Genomic DNA, 26,834 nt, shown 5'->3' on the forward strand with positions numbered 1-26,834 from the left:
GAGTGGCCAGTCCCCACATCCCATCATCCTGGGTCTAATGGCACATGCAGATTAATCATTCCAGGCATTTTTCTGCTTGATTCCAGGCTCTCTCTGGATCTATTGAAACATTTACAGCACCCCACACGCTCCAAGAAAACAAATGATCTGCCAAGTGTGTTGGAAAGAAAAGTGGGTTGGAAATCAGGATGGAAGGAAGGAGTCCGTGGACGGCCCGAGACTCTAATTTGTTGTTCCACTGTGAGCTCTCAGCGGCCTTGTTCTTCCCCTCACCTGTAAGAAGGAGGTGTTTTTAACAATGTTTAACCTTGCTTGTTGGTGAAATTTCTGAGGCAGTGCCTCAAGGTGAGCTGAAAGGGAGAAAGGGGGAGGGAAGGAAGAAGGGCAGATACCCTCAAGCTTTAAGCAGAAAATCCAACTTTTATCGTTCCACCCAATAAGCGAAATTAAAAGGTCAAAACCACTGAGTCAGATGACCTTCAAAGCCATTTCTACGGTTAAACCCTATGGTTCTGTCAGTACTGCCCACTCTATCCCCGAATATGGGAATGATTTAGGAAAGCCTGCTTCATCCTGGGGACTACAATGGCAGCTCTTAGTTACTCGACCAGCAGTTCCGCAGTGGAGTTGGTTTTGGCCTCCAGGGGACATTGGGCAATGCCTGGAGACACTTCTGGCTGTCATAACTGGGGAGGAGGGAGCTACTGTCATTAGTGGGTAGAGGCCAGATGTGCTGCCCAGCGTCCTACAATGCACAGGACAGCCCCACAACAAAGGATTGTCCAGCCCAAAATGTTGAGAGTTTGGGGGCTTAGAAACCGTGTGCCGGACTATCTACACTGAAGAAAGTGTGCTCACAGGGAGCTTCTGACTTAGAAAGCCTCCATTCAGCTTTCCTTCTGCCCCAGCTCAGATTGGGAGGTTAAGTCTATTGTCAGCCTCTCTGTGCCAAGAACTTCCCTGAGCCTTGGATCTGAGACACAGAACATCCCCTGCCCTGGAGACAGCGGCCCACAGAACTCTAGTTCACCTCTAGACAGGAACCTGCATTTCCTGATGCCCACACACCCTGCCTAGAACTGCCCCAGGTGCTGCATATTCAACTTCAATCCAGACCAAGAACTGGGGGTAGCAACACAAAGCCGGAACTTTCCATTCATTCATTTAGCAAATGAATGAATGATTTTTACTGATTGATTACTTACGATGTACTAAGAACAACTCTAGGGGCTGGGGGAATGTCAATGAGTAAAACAAAGTCTCTGTCTCATCCCAGTCGGGTGGAGGCAGAAAATAAACAACACAAATAAATACATAAGACTCAGGAAGTGATAAGTACTATAAATATTGTAAAGCAGGGAGGGGCATAGAGACCGAGAAAAGACTGCAATGGCCAGGAGGAGCTTCTCCGACAAGGCAACATTGGAACAAAGCTCTGAAGGCTTGAGGAGAGGTCAGAGAGGATGGGATTTGAGACAACAAGAACAGCCAGAGCAAGTGATCTGAATGAAGTGGTGCAGTGTTCAAGGAGCGCTCATGACTGCATAGTGGAGGTGGGGAGCCAGGAAGAAGGTGGGCAGGGGACCAGGTCTCACAGCCCCTGGTCAGTCCAATCAGATGCTCAGACTTTATTCGGAGACAGGTGGAAAGCCACCGGAGAACTCAGAGACAGTGTGGCATAAACTGAGTTATGTTTTGGGGCACCTGGGTGGCTCAGTCGGTTAAGTGTCCGATTTCGGCTCAGGTCATGATCTCATGGTTCGTGGGTTTGAGCCCCACGTCAGGCTCTGTGCTGACAGCTCAGAGCCTGGAGCCTGCTTCGGATTCTGTGTGTGTCTCTCTCTCTCCCCCTCCCCACTCGCACTCTGTCTCTCTCTCTCTCAAAAATAAATGTTGAAAAAAAAAAACTGAGTTGTGTTTTAAAAGCAAAAAGCCACCAAAAAACAAAACAAAACAAAACAAAACAAAACATTCGACAGGGCTCAGTTGTCCTGGAAGCTTCACTCAATTATCAACAGAGTCTCAACACATTCACATTTTCCTTTTGCATGTAAAAAATGGAATAACAAACTAAACATCAGACTTCCTTTTATCATAAAGGCCCTCCTGGTGCTCTAAACCAGAGGTGACCGTTCCTGGGTTTGCAACACCCGAAAGCCTCCACTTGCAGAAGGAGCAGAGTTCTTCTGAGGCTGTTCTCAAGTTTAATAAAATAAGGGACGCAAATTCATTTTACTTGAATAAAAGAAATTCCTTGCTGCACACCACTTTTAGAAGAAGGGGATAGTCTGGGGTAGAATGAAATCAAATCACGGAGCCTGTATTCCAGAGAGGCTGGGATCACTGATGAACACCGGAAGTCCCAGAATGGGAGAGGGTATATCTGTAATTTATTCATAAAGTGTCAGCCATCTCTAGACAACGTTTCAAATAAAACATGACACTTATTTAAATATTTACTGGTTTGTCGACCCATTTTTGTTGTTGTTGTTAATTAGGATTTTTTTTTAAAGGCAACAAACATTGTCACAGCAAATTAAAATCCAGACAGCCTCAATAGTAGGATAGCTCAGCCATGCTATCGTTAAGCATTAGTTTGTGATTTAGTGAAAATATTGTATCCAAGGTGAGAAATCAATTAGAAATACCAGAAATAGCCTCTCAACATAGGAAAGGTTGAGGCTCTCCCCTACTCTCCTACTCTCGATCTGCTGTTATTGAATTAACACAACACAATAGAGGTAAAAACATTTGTTTGAAATAGAGTTTTCAACAATTGTTTTTCTGCCATTTTTCCTTAAATGTGTATTTAGCCCAAACCCCCTTCTCTGAGAAGTGGCTGGCCCAACAATTCTGTAGCTGTTCCTACAAAACAAAAAAATTATGTTAAGACTTTGCATTTGAGTTGCTTTGCTTTTTTTTTTTTTTTCTTTTAATGTCTTTGTGCTTTAGTAAATGCCTTCAGGTTAACACTTCCTCCTGGCTCCCCTCTGGGGCTTCTCTGAAGCCAGGCTTAGAGGGCCTTCAAGTTCACAGTAACAGAGGGGTTTTATGTCTCATGACTACAGGTCTATGGACCCCACTGCCCCTGCCAAAAAAAGAGTTTACTCAGAATGTCTCAGCAAAAATGTGTAACCCCCAGCAGGAACTGTAGCCAGTGGCTACCATGACAACTTAAGCCGTGACCACCTCCATGCGCTGGGCAGGAGAAGGAGGGGCCGACAGGGAGAAGCTGTCATGGAAAGGGAGTAACGTTTTTGTTGACCACGGAATTTCTCTAAATGGACTAGATTTAAAGATGGTGTTGGCTGCAAAGTGACATTAAGCAGTTGGTTATATAGATGGCTAAATGTCGAACATGCATTTAATCTTCACAACAACCAAAGCAGGTAAATAATTTTGTTTTTCTCTGATGGGGAAGCTGAGACTCAGAGACCTGGCTGACTCTTCCGCACCACTTTACTATTTTGTCCGTGGAACCGGAGAAGAGGAAATACCTAACTCTGATGTCTGAGATTTCCCTCACCCCTTTCGATGTTTTCCAGGACAAGTCCCCCAGGGCACCTCTTGGGGATGAATGTCCCTTCCTTCTACTCTCACATAAGTCCTGTGGCAGGTCGGCAGTCTAACCGGAGAGGTACTGAATTAAACATAGCTTCGCATCCTTTGCCACTTCTCCCATCAAAAATGAAATCCATCGCCCTTCCTTCTGAAGAAGGAGAGCTGGCCCATGGCTCCCTGTAACCACTAGAAAGTGGCGGAAGTGAAACCATGTTACTTCTGAGGCTAGGCCTCAAGACACCGCCCAATTTCTGGTTTTGTCTGCTTGGAATACCCATCTTGGAACCCAGCCATCATGATGTAAGAAACCAGGAAGAGAAGGAACAAATTGCTGCCTACACTCATCAACGGCCCCAGCTGAGCCCCAGCCATCAGCCAGTGACTAATTGCCAGCCACGTGAGTGAGTTACCTTGGGTGTTCCAGCTCAGTCAAGAACACATGGAACGGATGAACTGCCCAGCTGAGCCCAGCCAACACTAGAACTGTGATGGACGACAAGTGGTGGTGGTCGCGGCTATTTTAAACCACTGAGTTTGGGGATAGTTTATTTCACAAACAGTTGTGAAACAGACAACAGTCTGTTTTCCCAGGAAAATGTCCTCTTGGACAGGTAAGGTCTTGAAGGTGTATGTGTAGTGCACTTGGCCATCTGATGTGATGGTCAGAGGAGAGCTCTCCACTGGTGGGTTCCTCGTCTGCATCTCAGGGAGGATTTCATTTGAGGAGGGCGAGATATGTAAAAGGATATCTGTGGCTGCCATTGGAGTACAGTAAATTCACTCATTTCCACAGCATTCCTAGAACACTTTCATCTGTGAACACGCAATTACCTAGGTCTCCCTGGTCCTAATGAGGCACTTAACTAAAGACGGGACAGATCTGCCTAGCCCAGAATCCAGGAGGAAACAATCATGGTATTAGTGCCCAGTGAGCTATAAGAGGCTGGAAAAACAGCAGGATCTAGCTCTTTCCCACACCCCAGTTTTTTTAAAAAAAATGTTTTTGTTGTTGAACTGAGATGTCATGAAAGCCTCTCTCTCTTTGGCAAGTCACTACACTTTTTCCTCATTAAGTTATTGTGAAAGTTAAATGTGAAAATGTATGCAAAGTTAGCACACTACCTGTACGATCTACCTGTGCTGGATGAATAAACACCCTTGCCAGATGTGTAGTGTTTTTCCGTTTCTACATTAAAATGCTTTGTGACTCTGTAGCAGGTCTAGCTCTGAAAAGGCAGCTAATTTCTATGTGTCATATTAGGTGAGTATATTCAAAAGTTATAGTCAAACCTGTTGACCCCACACAGTATCTATGGGACACGTCCTAAATCAAAGTGATCTTCGTAAATCACAAGAGCAGGAAAATGGACTTTGTCCACAATGCTGTCTTCCTTTTCTCCCTGAAAAGATGAGTAGAGGCTCTTCTTCAAACTGTGGGATCATCAGTTTTTTTTCAGCCTGACCTTTGGCAAAAGGCAATATGTTTGCTAGCTGTTAGGATTCATAAGCCTCCCATCAAGTGTAAATGGATGGGAAGTCTCAGATCCATTTACACCTGATGAAAAGGCGTGCTTACCCCACTCTGGTGTTTATGCAGCATGTATACGTTTTCCCACAGATGTGTTCAGTCGAGCTCTCTCAAACTCTCCTTGCTTCAGATCAATTTCCAAGGGGATTTGCCAGGCTTCTGAGTTTCCAAGAAGACTGAATACCCTTGCACTCACCTAGTCAACCGAAGCAGAGCCAGTGTTGAAAATGAAACTTCTTCTGGGGTGGTTTGGAGAGGCAAAGTGAGGGCCACGATTCTTTTTCTTGCAAGAGACACAACCCCAACATTACTTTTTTTTTTTTTCAAAGAGTTGGAAGGGATGAGGCTGACATACTGAGGAGGGACAGAATTTCTATTTCTGCAGGTTCCTTAAGGCAACAGAGGAAGCTTGGCGGCCACAGGAGTCTAGTTAATGAGCAGGTTATACAATATTCATTGTGTGGAGTTTAACTCTTCAAACAGAACGTCTAATTGTGAAAAGAAAAAAAAAAGCAGCTAAATTACAGATGTTAAGACAACAAAGCTCGGGCAGAACTCCCTCTGTTGATAAAACGGTCTGCTCACAGCTTCCTCCACTAACTGCTCACTGATGGGGGCACAGGGAGCTCCTGTCCTCATCAGCTATTCTCATTAGCTCTGTTCTGGCTGAGACACCGCAGGGTCTAGGGACAGCCACTCAGAGGCCTGCCTAGTACCACGATCTTCTCAGAGGACTGTTTTCTCACTACCCACAGAGGAAGTGATCCAGTTGTATTCCACTTCAACTGAAACAAAACTGTTCTCCCCGATCTTCCTGACATGCACAGTCTCACCTCCATCGCTGCTGGTAATAGCATCCCCAGCAGGCTCACTGAAGGATACTTCCGTCTGAGTGTGGCAATATTGGGCATGCAGGTAGCGAAGTCCAGCAGCCAGGGCCATGCCCAAGGTGGCTGAAAGGCAAAGCAGGATTCCCAGCTGGGAAGTCCTGAGCTGGAGCCCCGAAGGGGCACTGTGTCCCTCTTGCTCAACCTCAGGCCTTGGGTTGGGCTTCCTGGGGTATCCCCCTCTGCCCCTTCCATTTCCCTCCCCCACTCTGGGCTCCTTGTACTTCGACTGAGGTAAGAAGCTGGCAGAAGGCCTAGATGTCTCTGACGGGCTGCCTGCAGCAGGTGGCCTAGAAGTGGCAGAAATGTGGAAGACAGGGGTTGAGGCGGCTGCCCTAGCCTCACTCCCAGTGAATGCTTCAGAGGACCAGAAATGCCGAGGATAGGTAAGATGGACAGTGGACAGACGGGACCTCATCACAGTCCTATTAGAGGATTCCATCTTGTCCTAGAAAAGCAAAGGGAAAAAAAAGAAGTCAAAGGATCTAGTCTTCTTCCAAGCTGCCACTGAACTTCCCAATTAACTTGGGATCCTTCAAGAAGCCCAGGCAGCAGCTGAAAACCCAACCTTGTGCCTGGTCCTAAAAGAGCTCAGAATAAAATGCCCAAGTAGATAGATATGCCCTTGTGGTTGATGGGGATGAGGTAGCCAATGGAAACCCCACAAAGAGAGCATAGAGGCCAGTTACAAGAATAAACTTAGGGTCCTTTAAGAGGTTTCCAGACCAATTTGGGTGATTGTCATCTCCAATGGCAGAAAGCTTTGACTGTCTTTTTATGCTAGGACCCATGAAAGAAGACATTTAATCTTGCTGTAGGTTCCAATAAATTTGAGTAGGAATATTATACCATGTTTTATTTTGTGTTCCTTTTAAGACTTCAAAGGAATAGTAAATCAGTGTGCATGTATATTTTATACCGCCCATTGATCTAACCTCTGGAACCATACATGGTGTTTTGAGGCCAATGTTATAAAGTGGGGGTGGAGAGGTGGAAAGACAAGAATTATTAACTGAGGCTAAGTGGGAAAACAAATAACTAAAACTATCAATTTCTACAATTGTCAATAACTTCAGAGACACTGTGTATAACAGAAAGGCTGGTATTGATTGGTATAAAGATGCTGAATATATATCATACCCTTGAGTCCTTCTCTCAAATTTTGGCTACTAGTATAATAGCTTTGCTTTCCCAGCCTGGAACTTCCCACACTGGGATCAAAATATCAGCCTCATCAACCATGCACAACCAGGGCTATTACCTGTTCATCCCTATCCGAGGGCAGGCAAGTTTCCAATGAACCAAAGCTTGGATCATCCTGAGTCCTAAAGAGAAGGACAGAGGGCTGAGAAGGGGTCACTAAGTGTATGGATCAAAAAGCAGCATTTCCTACCATTGCTATGTATGCTGATAAAATCAGATTTCTTTGGAAAGACTTCTGAGTTTGGAGGGGAGGGCTGAAGAGGAAAAGGAGATGGGATGGGGAAGAGGCTAGTGAGGATAGCAACAAAGACTCACTGAATGCTTTTATTTATTTTACATAAAATATGTATTTATATATTATAAATTTACACATCTAAGCTATAAAATGTATATTTGTATCTTATTTTATTTATAGCAGCATCTCAGGGATCTCACCCTGGCCAGGAGAATACAGTTTCCCTAGGTGATTTTCATACCCAGTCCTTTTGACCAGTAGCCCTTCTACAATCAGGGTTTCTTGTGCACTTAAGAATAAATATGGTGAGGTCTTTTCTGTCAGACACCAAGAAATGTATGTTTTCTCAGCACCCCACTGTTTGGCCTCATCCTACCACCTTACTGAATGGTCCACCCCTGATCCATTACCTGAAGTAGGTGCTAGGGCTGGAAGCAATGCCCTCTGAGGAGAATCTCCCAGGAGCCATGAGTCTCTCCAGCCCACGGACATCCAAGGATGGTTCTAGGGTTGGGCTGCTGTCCCCTCTGGGTTGCTGGCCATTGCTGATTGCAGTAGCTGTGTGTGAAGATGATTGCAACAGAGTCTCTGTGCCCCCAGGAAATTCCATCACCCAAAAACTGGCAGGAGAAGAATCTAAGCTGTTCTCCTCTGTAGCTCTAGTTAGGGCAACAGCAAAGATGTCTGCACGTTGCTGGGGAAGAGTGGTGGGGGGACTGGGAGCTAAGCAGAGATCCAAAGACACCACAAAAGAGAGTGAGAGCATTTTCCTCATACTGATTAGAATAAACAACTATGATAATGGGGCAAATACTAGAGACCAAGGTACCTTGGGGACAAAAAATTAAGTTTGGAACACTCAAAAATATCAACAAAATGATCATCTGCCCAGTCATATAAGCCCCTGGCCAAGTGGCAAAGGACTCGATTTCTAACATTTTTATGAATAGTAAGCCTCTGGCCCTCTGGACCTGTACATTCTTAACAGTCATCACTCAAGGAATATAGAAACCACTATGACCACTGTTGTTTTTTTTTTCCTTACCTCTACCCAAAACTGCTTCTAGCTAGGAAAAAAAAAATCAGAATTCCACAAATCAAAGATTTTTAAAAGTCCTCGATCTTTCTTGCCATAGTATTAAGAGGAAACGATAACCTGGTGATGATAATGACTTGAGCCTGTGCCATGGGCAGAGATGAGATCACTGCCCCTGCCCTGCTCTCCGCCATCTCATTTCCCATCCATGACTGGCCAACACGATGGCCCAGAGCATTAGAAATAAAAATCAGAAACAGCGCAGCAAGTAAGCAAGACCAGTTTTAGAGTCAGATTATTGTCTGGGTTCAATTCTCCACTCTGCTACCTCCTGGTTTGGGGCAAGTCCTCCCAGAGCATCAGTTTCTTCTGTTGCAAAATGGTACCAATAATGGTACCTAGAGCATAGGGCTGCTGAGGAGTGAAATAAAATCACTGATGTAGAATCATGGAACACAGTGCCTGGCACAGGTGCAAGGCACCCTGAGGGCTTACCATGATAACTGTTACGATGCCAAGGATGGTGTTTGCAAAAAACAAAAACAAAACAAAAACGCATTAGCTGAGGTTTCTCTGGCCAGGGTTCTAACTGGATTGGAATGCTTTTTTTTTTTTTCCTTTTTGTGCCACTTTTATCCAAAGCCTTCATCACTCAGAAACACTGAGGATGAAGTGAAAAGCAAAGAAGCCTAACAGACATACGGAACGTGGCAAAAGTTGACAGTTTTAGATTCTTGCCTGAACTCTAAAGGCATTCGGCCATTTCCCGCAGATTCATTGTATGACGGGCATTCCTGTGAAGCCTGGGGATACAGAAATGCTGCATGGTAGCAACTGTTGGTTCTGAACTCAAAATCTAGGAGGAGAGACTCTTAGATGCCCGACCTTATCAATTACAGTGTGATGAGAGCTTAAAAACCAGAATTAAGAAGACAATTACATTTTCTCCCCAGACATACGGGGAAAGTTTCACAAAGAAGATATTTGAACCTCCCCTTGAAAGATAAACAGATTACCAGGAGGAAGAGCCTTGTTTGAGGAAATGTCTGAAGGCAAAACATGAAGATCAGGCCCTGAAGTGTTCTGAGGGTCTATTGGGAACTAAGTTTGGGAAATACAATATACCATCTTCCTAATGCGAAAATTCATAATTTGTAATTTGCCTACTGCAGTCTCTCACAGTTAAGAAATCTATTTCACTTTGCTAAATGACACCCCTTCCCCTCTCCCATCTCAATGCACAGGCACACACACACACACACACGCACACACATACACTACTTTTTCCTTTGGGAAACACTGGGATCTGTGTAGAGAAATGGGCAGGAAAACAGGCTAGGCCAGAAGGTGAGGAATGTGTGCAGTGTAATAAGGAGTTTACCCTTAGCTGCTCAGATGGGAGTCTGCCACCGGCCCCCCCAAGGGACAAGGTTCCCAGTAACATCCTAAGACAGGCTGCAGGGCCAACATGATGCAACTTCCTGACACCTCACTTTTACTCATCTTCATATTAAAACAAACATGCTTGGGATTAAAATGCAACATTTGCATGATTTATAAAATAAAACATGAGACTTCAAACACGCATTGAGTTTGCAGGGTCTTCTTTAGGCCACGCTGCCAGACCCTGAGATCTTAATCTGTTTTTAGGAGTAGCTTGCTGGGAACGTTGGAGGAGTGTGCTGGGCAGTAGGGAGAGTGGCCCAGGGTGAGCTCTGTGCCTGGGTCTGCCAGACTGAGCAACGTCAGACACCATCATGTTGGCCAAAAACAAAGGACGGAATAAAGCAAAGTGGGATCGTGAGGATTACAGATTGGATCTTCTGTGCAGGTGGCTGGATGAATTTAAGAGTGCATCCATTTGGAGCACTTAACTAGAAATAAATAATGGAAATGAGTTTCGTATCACCAGGAATTTTCAGATGACCACTTTATTCTCTGGCTGGTTAGTTTTTTGTTTGTTTGTTTTATTTTTTAAGTAGGCTCCACAACCATTGTGGGGTTTGAACTCATGACCCTGAGGCCAAGAGTTGCTCTACCGACTAAGCCAACCAGGTGCCCCTGCTTTGTTTCATTTTGTTTTGTTTCAGAAGTTCACAGGCCAATGGAGTCTCAAGTTATGTGGTGAGCCAAGAAAAAGTCCATTGCCATCCAAACAGCCTCTCATTCCTGATTCCCTTTTCCAACCCAGGCTGCAAAGAGCCAGCTACCTACCATGGAAAGTAACAATTAAAGCTGGATGAGGTTTTATACAAAAAGAAGAAAAGATCATCTCTTTCTTGTGCTCCCTGTGTAGCTCCAGGGGTTTGAAGGAAACCACTGAGACACTGTGATGACCGGTAGGTGCGGGGGTAGAGGGAGGTAGGTGCTGTTTTTTGGCTCTGTAGCGGAATCTAACTGTCCACCCCAGGGCCCACTTTGATTTGGGAGGTTGAACCACACAAAGTCTGTTTGCCACAACAAACAGCACGGGCAAGTGTCCCCTCCCAACTGCGGCTGTGTCCCTGAGAACTGCAGCAGCCGGTGGAGGCAGGTGTTTATTGCTTGTGTTGCCAGAACCGGGACCAGTGGCCATAATTTCTAAGTGAAAATAGATAGCTATAAAAATAATGATGCCAATCAGGCTTCTGAGTCCCATGGCAAGCTGTACCTGGGGTGATTCCTTCCGTTCCCTCTGGCCTCCACCCAGGGGTTGGCATCGGTGAGCTGGGCTGCACGGGGCCATCACGATGGGTTCTGCTGCGTGTCTGTTGAGACATCACAGGGGATTCAATCCTCTCCCAGTAAACGAAATATGACTGGACCACTGATAAACTGTGGAAAAAGAAAGCAAAATGATTTGATGATTTAGTTTCCCTTAAATAATACCTGAAGAAGAATAAAAGTCTAAATGAATAGAAAAACTGAAGAGATGATTGTATTGTCCTTTGGGTGACTCCACTCTCTTTAGAAATGAAAACTCGGGGTGCCTGGGGTGGTTCAGCCGGCTAAGCGTCCGACTTTGGCCTTGGTAATGATCTTGCGATTTGTGAGTTCAAGCCCCACATTGGGCTCTGTGCTGACAGCTCAGAGTCTGGAGCCTGCTTTGGGTTCTGTGTCTCCCTCTCTCTCTGCCCCTCCCCTGCTCGCACTGTCTCTCTCTGTCTCTCCAAAATAAATAAATGTTAAAAATTTGTTTTAAAAAACCCAAAACTCAACAGCATCAAATAATTAACACAGGAAAAGATATGTATAAATCAATGACCCTCCTGAATAAATATAGTCATTAAAAACCTCATTTTGACAAAAAGGTGTCTTCTTGAACTGTTTATACTCAAAAGTTTCCATTTTCAACTTTATTATTAGCCATTCCTGGTCTATTGTTAATTGAATTACTCTGTTAATTGAAACTTTCATAATTCTGTTGTACAATTGTATGGTTCCATTGTAATTGTAGATTCCATTAAACATTAGAGATACATCATTGGTACTCTAATATTTTGAATACTTAAGGCTTTCTTTTGTGAAAATCACCTTCACAGTTTTTCATTTATTCTCCCCAAAATTTCACTGAGGTAGGGACTATTGGCTACTAGCATTTTTCTCATTTTAAATATTCAGAAGGCAGTTATAAAAATGTGATTAATTTAGTTGAGGCCACCCAAAGTGTTAGGGTACAAGTAAGAGTCATGGCTCAGGCTTCAGGCACATCGTCACTTCTAGCATGGGAAAGGATCCGGGAGGTGAGCCAACACAGGGTGACTTTGGGAGAGGCTTCTGATCAAGTGCCTTCACTGTCAAATGGAAATAATAGCTCCTAAACTATTTACTATGTAGCACTAAGCAGCTATGATGGCAAATCTGGAAGTAGAAATGGAGGTGATTTGAGAAATAAAAGCAACTCCACATATTTAAGGACGCTAAATCACACACATTCCCTTGCATTGGATCAGAACCAAAGCCCCAGGCAGAAGCTGGGTTGCACCAACAGTCAAGTGGATGGATACTGGCCTTCCTGAATGGGCAAAATCATTATGGCACAGGGTTTTCTTCCTTGCTGTCCTGTCTGTTGACTTTGTCCACCAGGAAATGATGGAAAAGGGTCACTGTGGGGACAGGGGGCAGGCAGTGGTGCTCATATTTCATTGTTCCCAGTGCCAAAGGCAAAATCTGGAGGGGAAGACAACATGGAGTCTTGATGCCTCCACCTTCAGGCACAGCCTCCCCCTTATATATATATAAGCCTCCCATATATATATATATATATATATATATATATATATGGGTGTGGGGGAAAGAAACTGAGGAGCACATACCCTTTCCCAAGAGTTAAAAAAAAAATCTCTTTCTTGGTAAACACAAGTGTCTGAAAAGAATGGCAAAGCAAGTGTCTCATTTTGAGTAATGATGTATAAATGGAGTTTGCTGTTGCCGGGAACCATTGTAAGCATTTTTCCTATATTGGCTCTTTCATCCCTATACAAACCCTTGAGTTATGTGCTGTCATTATTATGCCCGTTTGCTAGACCACAGGCAAGGCAAGGAGACCTCAGTGGCTTTCCCTGGGCCCAGGGAAGTGTCTACTTGTCTGTATGCCTCAGCCTCTGTCTTTCTCAGTTTTCCCCACTATCCCACTGGCCCTTCTTTTGTTGTCTGGCCATTATTTCCTGGAGAGGTTGGCCAAGATGCATCTGTGCCCAGAGAGGAAGGGAAATCACGTACTCTTGAGCCATGGATAACGACAAAGTGGGAAGCTGGGGGTAAGTTCCTTGTTAGCTAGCCTCTGCATAGGCTGTCTAGTTGGGGCAGTCCTCATGACCCTGTCCTTGTCATTAGGTGGCTGGAGTAGGGGACAAAGCATGAAGGAAAGGAGAGGAGAAGCCCCCTCTCTTCGAAGTGTAAGGCTCCATTACTAAGAAGCAACACTTAACTCACTCTTACAGGAATCTAATATCCCCCACAGGCTGGGCAGGAGCCTGCCACTCGAAGGCCAGGTTTCTCTTCCGGGACTTGTCAGAGTGGGTGACCGTGTCAGCCTCTTGAAAACAAGCCATCGGTTTGGAATGAGGAGGGATGGAAACAAAAGTGCCAGCTATTTGATGATCAGAGACTCTTCGAGCCTGTAGTAGAAATCCCATGAAATCCCGACTGCTTCTCACGGTCACTGCAACGGAACACATCCATTCAGGGTGAGCACTCTTAACGTGTGGTTCCATTTGGTGATTTTATATGGGTATTGTCAAAACTAAAAGCTTAAGACAAGCCCTCAGAGAGTAAACAATTCATTAAGGGGAGGGGAGTTGAAGTGTTCTTTCATGCCCAAAACAAATTTGATTTGGATCAGAGTTATGTAAAAATGAAATACATAACATTAAAAAAATTAAAAATAAAGAGCGGGGAGCACCTGGGAGGCTCAGTCGGTTAAGCATCTGACTTCGGCTCAGGTCATGATCTCACAATTCCTGAGTTTGAGCCCCATGTGGGGCTCTCTGCTGACAGCTGGGAGCCTGGAGCCTGCTTCAGATTCTGTGTCTCCCTCTCTCTACCCCTTCCCCATTCTCTCTCTCTCTCTCTGTCTCTCTCTCTCTCTCAAAAATAAATAAACATTATTTAAAAAAAAATGAAATAGAAAAAACTAGGAAAAATGTGGTTTGTAAAAATATTGTAGTTTGGAACGCCTGAGAAAAACCCAGTTGCCAGAAAGAAAAAAAAGGTTTAAAAAAATATGAACATAGGAGAAATCAGAAGACAAAGTATAAACTAAGAAAAGTATTTGTAAAGATACAAAACAGGCAAATACAAAGAGTATTAGTGAGTCAATAAAAAGATGACCAACCTTAAAATTAGCAAAGGACACAAACAGAAAACAAAGCAAGGTCAATCATGATTTAGAAAATAATTATCAATGAGACACTATTTTAAACCTACCACGTTCACAAATTTTAAAATGTGTAATTTTAACCATTATTGATGGGACTGTGGAAACACTAGGACACTCATTCACTACTGCTAGTACCATAAACCATCCAACTCTTCGAGGGGCGGGTAACCTAATAATATTTTCCATATTTAAAATGCAGTTACCTCTGATACATGCTACAACATGGAAAGGCCTAGAAAACATTACAGTAAATGAAATTAGCTAGACACAAAATGAACATGTTGTATAATTCATTTATACGAGGTACCTGAGCAGGTAAACTATCATAAAGACAGAAAGATTATAGAGGTGACCAGGGTCTGGAAGATGGAGATTATTATTTAATGGCTACTGAGCTTCTGCTTGAGGTAATGAAAAAGTTCTGGAAATGGATAATGGTGATGGTTGTACAACATTGTGAAATTATGTCACTGAATGGTGTACTTCAATTAGAATGGCAAACGTTTTGTTATATATATTTTACCACACACCAAAAAGCCCAGAAATGCAGTTTCCCTTTGATCTAGCAATTTCACTTGCAGGAATTTTTCTTACAGACATAAATAATATGGCAAGCTCGTTTGTAATTAAATGAGTTGCTAAAATCATGGGTATAACTTTATAGGCTTGCTAAATGCAACTTAGTGTCTGCGATCATTTTATTTTCCATTGCAATTGAACTTTCATTAATAAACATTTGTACAATATTTAGTTATTATTTAAAACTAGGCACTGTAGTAGGCATTGAGCATACATCCATGAACAGGACAACACGGTCCTTGCCTTCAAGGAGCTCATGGATTAGTGTGGGGTCCCAGAAAAAAAAGAAAAGAAGAGAAAACAGGGTGATCCTAGCACAATAAAGTGGGATCCATGAAGTGTTCCCTCCAGCTCTTTATTATGTATGTTGTTTTACTTCCAATAACAATACAATCATTTTTCCTTCAGGTCACCTTTTATTAGAGTTTTGGGTGTCACAGTATTTTGGGTCACTTTTTACAGCTTTTTTTTTTTTTTTTTTTTTTTTTTTACCATTTTCTTTTCTTTAGCCACAGAACACAGGGGTGCTGATATATTGATCCCTTCATGCTGGTGCCTGGGTGCGTACTGTGGTGGTTGGAGCCCCAGAAAAGTTGCCCCCAGCCTTGAGTAGCCTCTTGCCTTTGCCCCAGCATGCATTACACGTATTATCATTTTCTAGCTGTGTTGTGATATGATAAAGTTTGGGAAGCTCTGTTAGAATAGCCTGTATTTCAGTTTGGGGACTATGTTGCTGTGGAGGGCCAAAATTTTACTCACATACTTTTTCCCCACACATACCAATAGAGCAGAACAATTGGATAAAATGATATTTATAGAGTAAATTTTATTTTAATTTATTTCCCCTAATTGACATCAAAAGAATTAGCAAAATCAAAAGGGGGTAGAGCAAACACTGCTGATATGTTTGAGTTCATATGTGGTTGCACAGATGCTTTTCTGTCTACACTCAGCTACTGCTTTCAGTACCTGTAGATTTCTTCTCTGCTTTTTCTGCTGGGAGCTTGGTCCGAGGTAAGCAGGCATGACTCTGAAGTGTGTGTGTGTGTGTGTGTGTGTGTGTGTGAGTGTATATGCGTGGTGGGGACACTACCCTCCACCCGTAAGTGCCCTGGTCCCTCCAACGTCCTGAGAGATGATTCAGAGGTGTGTTTTGTGTGGTTTCTTAGATGGTCTCCACTGGAATTGAGTCCCAGTTATCCACGGCAGTGACCTGCCTAGTCTCGCACTTCTTACTGGTGTCTCTCTCTTCCCTGTCTCCCTTTCCTCATCTGTACTTCCTGGAATCATCGCCCAAATAAACTACCTTCACTCAAGTTCCTTCTCGGTTTTTGCAGGCACCTAAACTAAAATAGCAGGAAATACTCTTTTCACTCTGCAAATAACTTTCGTTTTAAATAAGGAGAAGCTAAAGTCTATTTCACACACGCATGCACAAACACACACAATACATGAAGTTTGTTTGGGGTAATTATATTTATCTTAGAAGGATGGATACTTTCTTATTGTAATGCTATTTGTGCCCGCTTGTAAAAATGAGTATCAATATAGAGATTATTTATGTGGTTTCCATGATACAAATAGTTCATACGTATCTTTGGCTCAATAATTGCTTTTTAGGATGAAGTCAAACTTTAGCCAAGAAAACACATGCTTGGGACAAATACAACTTGGAATTTGTCACTAGGGCTTGGGGGTCTCTCAAAGCTCTCCCATACATACCTAGAACGATGTCTCCCGGTAAGTAGGAAGATCTGCTGGTGTGAATGGTGATGTGGTGCGTGCCGGGGTTCTGAGGCTGGGCTTGAAGGTGCTTGGGCTGCATGTCCTGACAGGCCACCAAGCCGGCACCATGAGAAAAGGCAGTTGAGCAGGAAGCCAGGCAGAGAGCTGCACAAGCCCAGCCTGTGAGGGCAGCAGGGACCCTCATCCTCCCCTTATCTTGCGTCACGAGAAGTAACAGCTTCAATCCAGATGTTATGTAAGAAAATAATATGACGTCGTTTTGAATGTGACTGTTCTGAATCCACGCTGCCTTTAACCGACCTGAATCCCACACTGCCTTTAAACCTGAGATAGCTTTAGTGCCGCCTCCCCAGATTTCAAGGGTTCAAGGTCAAGATCAAAAAGATGTGCCAGGCTGTAGAAAGTGTTTCATTTCTAAATATTTTTTTAAAGCCTGTCTTATAATTTTCTTATAAGACTAGACTGTTTCTTTTCAAAGGGAGGATTTGATTAAGTCAAGGAAATAAGACCAGAAAATATTTGTATCCTAATGTGAACTCTTTACAAGCTGTCTGATCTCCAAGGGCAGTGTGAGCTATAATACATTATTGTGGAAGTGAATCACCCAGTACTCCAATATGGTCAGGCCACATGGCATATGGTGGCTTGGGTTAGTATCTTATCTCTACACTTGTAAATTACAGAGCTGAATGTTACAAAATTTCTGCCAACTATCTATTATTTAGAGGTAACTGTTAAATTTGCAACACTTTGATATCTTCTTGCCCTCCCTTCTGTTGACTGGCTTTAGTTATTTCACTACTTTTTCACAGAGAAGATGAGCAAAGAAAGTTACACCCAAGCTGATCCATTGTTAACTTTATTGGCAGAAAAAGAAAAAAAAGGACTCAGGAATAGAATCAAATGATTGGATAAAATGACATTTATAGAGTAAGTTTCATTTTTGTTTGCCAGCTCTAATGCCATCAACAGAAAGAATTAAAAATTGTGTAAAAAATGAGTTCTCAGATGAGAATATTGTGAGAGATAGCAAATATGACAGGTTGAAAACTGCTCTCTGAATAAGCATTCAGAGGGCACCTCAGTGGCTCAGTGGGCTAAGCATCCAGCTCTTCGTTTCAGCTCAGGTCATGATCTCACAGTTCATCAATTTGAGCCTTGCATCGGGCTCTGTGCTGACAGTGTGGGCCTGCTTGGGATTCTCTCTCCCCCCTCTTTCTGTCCCAACCCTGCTTGTGCTCACGCTGTCTCTCTCTCTCTCAAAATAAATAAACTTAAAAAAAATTAAAGAAAAAAAAACCATTCAGAATGGTCAGGTATCTTTTAAAAGTAGGTTTTTTGAAATTGTTTATATACACAAGAATTTTCAAAGGGCAGCTAATACGTTGATCTAAGGAGCAGTACATGGCAACAGCAGCCCCCTCTCTAATAAGCTAGTTTTAAAAGGTAAAAATAAAAAACTTAAAATTTAGTGAAAGTAGCTACAAATACGTGACCCCAAATAATTCGGACAATACCTTTCTCTACTAGGTTTGCCTTCCATGAGGCGAAAAAAGTCAAAAACCTCTACACCACAAAGGACCATTCCTACAGTTTCCCAGACACATTAAGAAATAATGAACAATGAGCTGTTAAACCATATTCTCAGTTGAGGGGACACAGGGCCTTTTCCATTTTCTTCCAGAAGGGCCACAAGGAAATGTCCCTTGAGCCTTTGTAGATGGCAGAAGGTGGTCTCCTCTCCCCAGGTCAGATCAAACACAGATGCCTACAGGGGAAGGGGGGAAGGGCACGTCCCACAGACCACGGTCATAGCCTCAACTCCCACCCTCTCCTCCTTAAACCTTGAGATTTCTGCTTTCCCACCAGCACCTCGTCTACCTAACCCAGAAAGACATCCACTTACCTAGTATCACACTTTCCTTCAGCCTTGATGGAAAGGCTCCCCCCACTCAGAGTTGCAGGGATGCATCCTTTAAATAAGCCTTTTGTTCTCTCTTCTGTTTCTCCTCTAATGGGCAGGACAGCAGCTGTTACCGCTAATCCTCAGCATCCACAGGAGCTGTCCCTCAGAGTCCAGATCCAGCCTTAATCGCATTGGCTTTCTCTAAGATGGCACACACATACTCACACACGGTTTCCACACCAACGTTGTTCGAGCCCGTGTGAAGAACCAGAGAGAACTGGAACTGGTTTAGCTTATGACTGGCATTGGCATCCTCTACAGGAGTCGATGCGTTCGTCTTGGTTTCCCTCCCAAGGGGAGAATGACTGAATCAAACAAATCTCGGTGTTCTCTGCTTCTTGAGTCACTGTGAGCTGAAGAAGTTATCCCTGGTAAAGCAGAGAGCCACGTGTGGTATAAAAAAGTACCACAAGCACACTCCCTTCCCTTTCAATGGCACTGAGGCTGGAATTCACAAATTTGCAGGCATATACGAATCTCCTGAGATGTTTGATAATCGCACAGAGCCTGTGGGTCAATGGTTTTCAAAGTGGGGCTCCCAAAGCACAACATCAGCATCATCTGGGAGTTGTAAGAATTGCAAATTCCTGGACCCCACTCCAGGCTTACTGAATCAGAAACTCTGGAGGTGGGCTCCTGCACTCTGTGGTTCAGCAAGCCTTGCAGATGATTCCAATACAAGAGAAATTTCCGAACCTCTAATAGGAGTAGCCGAACACCAAATTTATGCTAGGCATTTATCTGGGCAGAAACAAAGATGAATTACATATTATCTCAGGTCCATAAATACAGCAAAATGGAGGAGACTCAAAAGGCTACATGGTGTATGACTCTACTTATATAACACTATGAAAAAGACAAAAGTATAGGAACAGAAACAGGTCAGTGGTTGCCAGGGGCTGGGGTTGCAGGGAGGGCAGCACAAGGGAATCTGGGGGCCAGGCAACTCTTCTGAACCTATCATGGTGGTAGTTACACAACTGTACAAGCTGGTTAAAACTCAGACTGCACATCAAAGCTACACAAAGAAAAACCGTATGTAAATACATTAAATAGAATAAACAAAAAACGGAGGGGACAGATATATACATGTAGCTATTAGGCAAATGATCATTGGGATATCACAAAGGATTTACATGTGATTAACTCCATGAGAGAAAAGAAAAAAAACCTCCATAGAAGTTACATTTAAATTGTACCTTAAACACCGATCAGAATTTTTTTTTTTCATGGCAATAAAGATTAGAGAACACTCTAGAATAAGAGGAATGTATTGAATACTTTTTACTCCATGTCCTGACTACAGCCTTTGTAGAATCTCCCTGTTCAAAGTGTGGTCCATAGACCAGGAGCATCAACATCACCCAAGAGCTTGTTAGAAATGCAGACTCTCAGCTCCACTCCCACCCTCCTGTGGATCCACTGAGTTCATTTCTGCTTTTTAACAAGCTCTCCAGATGATTCATATGCACACTAAGGCCTAGAAGTACTGCTCTGGAGAATCTGCCCAGGTCTCAGCCCGTGGAAGAGCCCACACACGCCACACAACAACCTCCCGTGTCACCATGACTGATTAGCCAGAGATGGCCACCTTATCGGAGACCAGGAGACCCACTGATTGGGCAGCAACCAATCAGCTACCTTGAGAATTTGGACTTTTCAAGGAACACAGATCATTCAAGCTGAAAGGGTAAGACAAACTAAGGTTGGAATAGGGTGACAGGGCAAGTCACAACTGAATTTCATTCCTGACAGCTCTCTGAGGAGTTCTCCCTTACTGGAACTCATTTGAGGGGCTTTTTGTGTGTTTGCTTGTTTGTTTTCATTTTTCCACCTATGAAATTTGACTGTGGAGTCCTGAACAGGGCCTGGCGTGTTTGAGATGTTCTTGGAGAAAAGGTTGCAAGGGAGGAAGAAAGCATCCAAACTCTGAAGGGATTTTCATATCATAGTGAGGAGGTCAAACCATATCCAGTGAGAAAGAAAGGAGCTACTGTGGCTGTTTAAGCAGTAGAGTAGCAAGACAGGCAGCTGGAGTTCCACGAAGGCAGTTCTGGAAACATCCGGGGAGCCAGAGCCAGAGCCAGAGATTAGGGGTGTGGAGGAGCCTGCTGTATTGCAGGCCAGTAAGAAATGAGAGGGTGAGCAATGATGGTGCGGGACTAGAGGGATGGACTCAGGAGATCCTCTGGAAGTAGACTTGGTAGGGTGTGGTGACTAGCTGAATGTAGGGTGCCAAGAGAAAATTCTAGCATGGACCCTGTGGGGTGATATGGAGTAGGAGGCTCCAGAGACAGCAACGGCTGGACATTCAGGCCTAGTTTCCATTCCAGAAATCTTAAGGAAGTGAATGACTTAACGAGGAAAGCACTCATTCAGAGACTACAGTCCTATCCCTGTAATTTTAGGGGGCCTGCTTAGCTTGTCATGGCAAGTATGAATGAGGCAATTAACCTTATAACCACCAAAGGAAGTCGAGCTTCCTTGGCCTAGGCCTCTGGTATTCCCGATGCAGAGTGAAATCAAACTGAGTAAATCTGGCTCCTCTAAGCCTCTGTCCCAGCAGGAGGGAGGAAATCTCCATCTTTTGTTGAGTCATAAGGGAATCTGGTAGGCCTAGAATATTAGGGTGAAGGACTTCCATTGCTATTATCCTAGTTTTCTAAGCTCTTGTGGTCACTTAAAGGCTGTTCGCTCACATGCTTCCCAGAAAAGAAGGGTTTAAGTTCAGCCAGACTGAGGGGCTCCCTAGATGAACTGGGTGGCCTCTCCTCCCTGAAGTTCGGCCACCCCCTCCACTGGGTACTGCTGCAAGCAGGGCAGATCCCTGCTACTACAAGGAGTGTGGTTAACCTCTTCACTCCCCACCTAGTCTCCCTCCCCCTCCCTGGTCACCTGGCCTAGTCTACCCCCCCATAGGTGGAGGGGCAATCTACTGACACTTCTGCTTTGGTTCTGCAACCCAAATTCTCCTGATGTGGAGGTCCTAAAAGGCCGACTAGCAGGTTAGAGAGGGGATGGCAAAGAGGTAGAGCAAACGTAAATGGCTCAATAATAATCCTGCCACTTTCCCATGTAATACTTTTCCTTGGATACCAGGAGGACATCTTATCCTGGATGTGGCCCCCATTGCCATCACACCCCCAGCCTCCCCTGAGTCAGCAGTATGCTCTGTACCACTCCCTCCACAGAGCCGATTGGTACCAGAGCAGCCACCTGATGGTGGGGAGGCTCTCCTCCTCGGGCAAGGCTGAACCACATCCTCTCCTGAGAATCTCACAGAGAACATAGAAGGTTTCTCTATATCAGCACTGGCCAATAGAAACATAATGCAAGCATTCACAGGGGCACATGGACCCCAGTGTTTATAGCAGCACTTTCAACAAGAACCAAATCATGGAAAGAGCCCAAATGTCATCAACTGATGAATGGATAAAGAAGATGTGGTTTATATATACAATGGAATACTACTTGGCAATGAGAAAGAATGAAATCTTGCCATTTGCAACAACATAAATGGAACTGGAGGGTATTATGCTGAGTGAAATAAGTCAGTCAGGGAAGGACAGATTATTATGTTTTCACTCATATGTGGAACTTGAGAAACTTAACAGAAGACTGTGGGGGAAGGGAAAGGGGAAAAAATAGTTTCAAACAGAGAGAGACAAATCCATAAGAGACTCTTAAATATAGAGAACAAACTGAGGGTTGATGGGGGCAGGGGAGCGGAGAAAATGTGTGACGGGCATTGAGGAGGACACTTGTTGGGATGAGCACTGGGTGTTGTATGTAAGCGATGGACCACAGGAATCTACCCCTGAAACCAAGAGCACACTTTACACACTGTACATTAGCCAGTTTGACAATAAATTGTATTTTAAAAGAAAGAAACATAATGCAAGCCACATATGTAATTTAAATTCTTCTAATTGTCATTTTAAAAAACTGTTTGTTTATTTTGAGAGAGAGAGAGAGAAAGTCACAAGCAGGGGAGGGGCAGAGAGAGAGGGAGAGAGAGAATCCCAAGCAGGCTCTGCAGACATGGGGCTCAATCCCATGAACCATGAGATCATGAACTGAGCCGAGATCAAGAGTCAGACTCTTAACCGACTGAGCCACCCAGCACCCCTCTAATTATCTTTTTTTTTTTAAGTAAAGAAACAAGTGCAATTTATTCTAATAATACATTGATCTAACTCATTATTTTGAAAACATTATCATTTCACATGCAATCACATAAAAAAGCATTAGCAAGGTATTTTGCTTTCTTTTTGCACAGTATTTGCTATGCAGTATATATTTTACACTTCCAGCATATCTCAGTCCAGACTACCCACATTTAAAATACTCAGGAACCAAAAAAGAAAAAGAAAAGAAAGTACTCAGAAACCATAGCTTCTGAGTTGCTACCATATCGGGCAGCACAGGTTGAAACCAAGGAAGGTGGTTGAGCAAAGATGTCATGATGTGGGGTCAGGCTGTGTCGTACCATGAGCAAGACAGGTAAGAAGCAGTGCAGCTGAGGGGAAACAATAGTAAATACAAATAATAACACATTTACACGGTGATTATGTAGTACAGGAATTGGTCTACTAAACTGGTTAGTTAATTACCTCATTAATACTCACAATGACACTTTGAGGTCCGTCTCATTATCATCCCGTTTTAGAGGTGGGGAAAAGGAGTCACAGCATTTACATAACTTGTCAAAGATCACACAGCTTTCAGGCTGTGGTAGACAGGGCTCCTTATCACAGCTTTGCCACCCACTACCTCTGGAACCTGATCTACAAAATAAAGATAACTGTAATTCTTGTACCCGTATCCCAAAGTTCTCCTGAGGTTTCACCGAAGAATAAATAATAAGCAGTTAGCCCTTAGCGTGGGAAGGGCTTAAAACACATTTTGTTTGGGGAAACAGAAGCTGGCAGAGCTATGGAGATAACAGAGCCTATGCAGACAGGAGGGGCCCCTGTGCCATGTGGCCCCTGACAGGTGTGAGAGAGAGAGTGATCACGAGAGAGCAAGAGGAAAAACAAGGACCAAAGCAGGAGCAAGACAGAGCTCATCCCAGGCTCCTCTGGAGTCCAATCCCCATTCCAGCATGAAGAAAACCAAGCTAGGTACACCAGAAAAGTGAGAAAACATTGGGTTTTTGCTTGAATCTGCTCCAGTCATTTCACACTAGCAATTTAGCTGCACCTGATATAACATGACTAAATCCTTACATTAACATCCCATGGCCCTGACTAGAATGATTATATTAGGAAATACGGGATCAGTCTCCTGGTGGGTTCTACGGTTACAAATTAGAAGCTTGTTCTTCTGCAAATCACTTAACTTCTCTGGGTCACCTCAGGTATAAAATAAGAGGCTTGAATTGAATAATCTCTTAGATTTCTTCCAGGTTGAGAATTACGCATATTTTTAAAGTTTTATTTTAGCCATAAAGGTAGAAGAATGAGGTACTCTGAGAACACCTTGAGATGACGCGGTATGGCACATAATTACGGACTGGCGTATAAACACTACCTGCACGGACATGATCTTGCGTCACTACTGGTTTAGGAGTCAGCCTTAAAACGGTTTTGGCAAATGCCCATTGAGTCCTCAGAAAGGAGGGACCAGCAGGGCAACAGAGCTCACTATGCCAGTCCTGCCTCCGGGACCTTAACTCCAGCCGACAGGTGGACATTCTGTCAGGCTCAGTCTCTAGAAATAGAGCAAGTGCCTTCGGTCACTCATAAATTCATGCCCTGGTCATGAATTTCCATTGAAGTGGACTAGTGTTTTTACATAGATATTGGCTATTCTAGTGTCATTATTGTAGTGAGCATTTTAATATTTACCTAGATAATTTTTTTAAGCCTACAGATTTCTGGAGTGCTGGGACAACGTGTGTAAGAAAAGAGAAAGATTCTCATTTTCTTCAAACTCTACTTTAATTTCCTTAAGAAATGGAGACTCAATGGGCATTTCTGTACATTTAGCAGGCTTGGTGACTTTTGCTTCACTCTCCAGACTATGGTTCACTTTGTTCCATTAAAAAAAAAAAAAAAAAAAAAGGATGGCATAGTGCTCCTTTTTCTATCCAATTATCCTCTCCTCCATTCTCCCTATTAAAGAACAATACAGACAAAGAGGCCATTAAAGCTAATCGCTATTTGAATGCTTATTATTTGCAAAGCAATACCTAAGACCATCTGTGATGCAACAAAGAATCAGCAGGATCTCTTCTCACTTCTAGAAGGTTAATGTTTTACTGGGGGTGAGGCAGTAAGATGGAGAAGAAAGAGCTCTGGAGGCAGACAGCCAGTTTTGTCACCTTAGGTTAATTAATGTTGGTGAGCTTCATGTCTCCCATCTGTACAATGGGCACACTGTTAGATTCTTCACAAGAATGTTGCAAGGACCAGATGTGCTAGCACAGGGATGCACAGAAGTAAATGCAAGCTGTTGTCGGAAAGGAGATAAAGCCAGGCTACCAGAACTTAGAGCAGAGAGGGGTAGTTCAACTAGAAGCAAGAAGAGATGGTTGCTCTTAGAGGTGAGGTGGGGTTTGGATAGAGAGGGGTAACAGAACATTCCAAGCAGGAAGGATCGCTTGAAGAAAGGTATTGAAAGTGGAAGGGGCAGATGGGATGGTGTTTGTGGTCATTATCCAGAAATAGAATAAGGGGCACCTGATACAGGGTGATAGAGACAGGGATGTTGACGAGAGTAGATGGAAGCAAAAGGAAGAATCAGAAAGATTTAGAGATTGTTTGTACGGAGGCCAAAGAGGTTTAAAATAAGAAAGAAAAAAGATTGGTATTTAGGAAGCCTGAGCAAATAATATAACCGACATCCACCCGATGAAAGAGGGAAGTTTATGGTGTTCAATTTTAGATATGCTGAGGACGCCCTCAGCACTCATTTACTCCTTTAGCCAGCCTTTAAGTAAATGCCTATCAAGTGCAGGCCATGTGCGGGGGACTGGGGATACGAAGATGAGTAACACAGTGTCAGACGGGCTGACAATGGAGACTAAGGTGTCAGCAGATAATCACAGAACAATGGGATAAACGATTAGGGGAGAGATGATCACGTATTTATTACGGCAGTAAAGAAAAAGAGTATCAGGGGATCCAAATTTCCTTTTCCCTTTAAAAAAACCCAAACGTTCACATCTTGCAACTGGATGCCAGAAATTAGTCTCAAAGCCCAGTATGGAAATAATTCAGGGGATTTCTAACATATATAATGGTCTTGTGGCATCTTTTTAGGATCCGACTCCACGGGCACTCTTTATCCTCATGGGACTTGGGCTTTGTGGTGCTCTTTCCTACCAACCTAGTTCTAAACTCCTGGAGGCTGGGAATCATCTTCAAATTGCGCAGCTGCCATGCAGAGCACAATACCATGCTCACTGTAAGTCAGCTTTTAAGTGTCTAGCATGTCCTTTATTTTAATCATCCTTCTTCCAATTTTCCCAGGGAAGTAGGAATAATAGCTGCCATTTATTGAGCTCTTACCACGTGCCAGGCACACACCTGACACTTTACTTGTACAAACTCATCTGGTCCTCGCAACGACCCTACAGAATATGCGCGAATATCCTCTCCATGTTACAGATGAGGAACCTGAGACGTAGAGAGATTTAAGTAACCTGCCTGATGTGACATTGCTAATAAGTGAAGGAGCTGAGTTGTACAGCACAGCAGAGGAGCTCTGGAGTCTGGGCTCCTTTTTTCCAAGCATTTATTGTTATTACTAATAGAAGATACTTTTTTTTTTTTTTTTTTTTGAGAGAGAGAGAGAGAGAGAGATAGCACATGCGTGTGCAAGCGGTCCGGGGTGGAGGTGGGGGGAAGCGTGGGTGGGGGGGAGAGAGGGAGAGAGGGAATCCTGAGCAGGCTCCGCACTCAGCACAGAGACTAATGCAGGGCTCGATCCCACCACCCTGGGATCATGACCCGAGCTGAAATCAAGAGTTGGTCGCTCAACCGAATGAGCCACCCAGGCGCTCCTGGAGCCTGTGCTCCTAACCCCTGTGCTATTACATCTGCCATCAGATGTTCATGAGAGCTAAGCATGCGGAGGGAGTGGCTTGCGCTGGTTCTGGAGAGCAAATGAAGGATGGGAGGCAAGACTTCCATTCCCTACTTCTAGAACCAGGGCTTGGAAGGCCACTCTGAGTGAGTAAGAAGCCTAATTAGAACTTCTCACTGAAGACCTCGCATATTAACACTGC

The 26,834-nt window shown here is 43.7% G+C and overlaps 1 protein-coding gene across 1 annotated transcript; it reads right to left on the reverse strand.

Moving 5' to 3' along the window:
• Positions 1 to 2,925: 2,925 nt before the first annotated feature.
• On the reverse strand, positions 2,926 to 18,829 carry REELD1 (reeler domain containing 1). Its single transcript, XM_019420776.2, has 7 exons — positions 18,542 to 18,829; positions 16,612 to 16,852; positions 13,371 to 13,593; positions 11,101 to 11,264; positions 7,825 to 8,137; positions 7,238 to 7,301; positions 2,926 to 6,424 (listed from the first exon to the last, which is right to left on the reverse strand). The coding sequence occupies exons 2-7, from the start codon at positions 16,817 to 16,819 to the stop codon at positions 5,816 to 5,818; spliced, it is 1,581 nt and encodes a 526-aa protein (XP_019276321.2). The 5' UTR covers positions 16,820 to 16,852; positions 18,542 to 18,829; the 3' UTR covers positions 2,926 to 5,815.
• Between the last annotated feature and the right edge of the window lie 8,005 nt (positions 18,830 to 26,834).

This window comes from Panthera pardus, unplaced genomic scaffold (genome assembly GCF_024362965.1).
Source record: "Panthera pardus isolate Hobbes unplaced genomic scaffold, ASM2436296v1 HiC_scaffold_13, whole genome shotgun sequence".
Taxonomy (NCBI): Eukaryota; Metazoa; Chordata; class Mammalia; order Carnivora; family Felidae; genus Panthera; species Panthera pardus.

Excerpts from the sequence above, each read along its gene's own strand:
- REELD1 (XM_019420776.2), bottom strand. The coding sequence starts at position 16,819 with ATGAGGGTCCCTGCTGCCCTCACAGGCTGGGCTTGTGCAGCTCTCTGC. Across the intron at positions 8,138-11,100 it reads AACGGAAGGAATCACCCCAG|CTCCCAGTCCCCCCACCACT; the intron begins GTACAGCTTGCC and ends ATCTCTGCTTAG. Across the intron at positions 6,425-7,237 it reads CCTCGGATAGGGATGAACAG|GACAAGATGGAATCCTCTAA; the intron begins GTAATAGCCCTG and ends TTGCTTTTCTAG.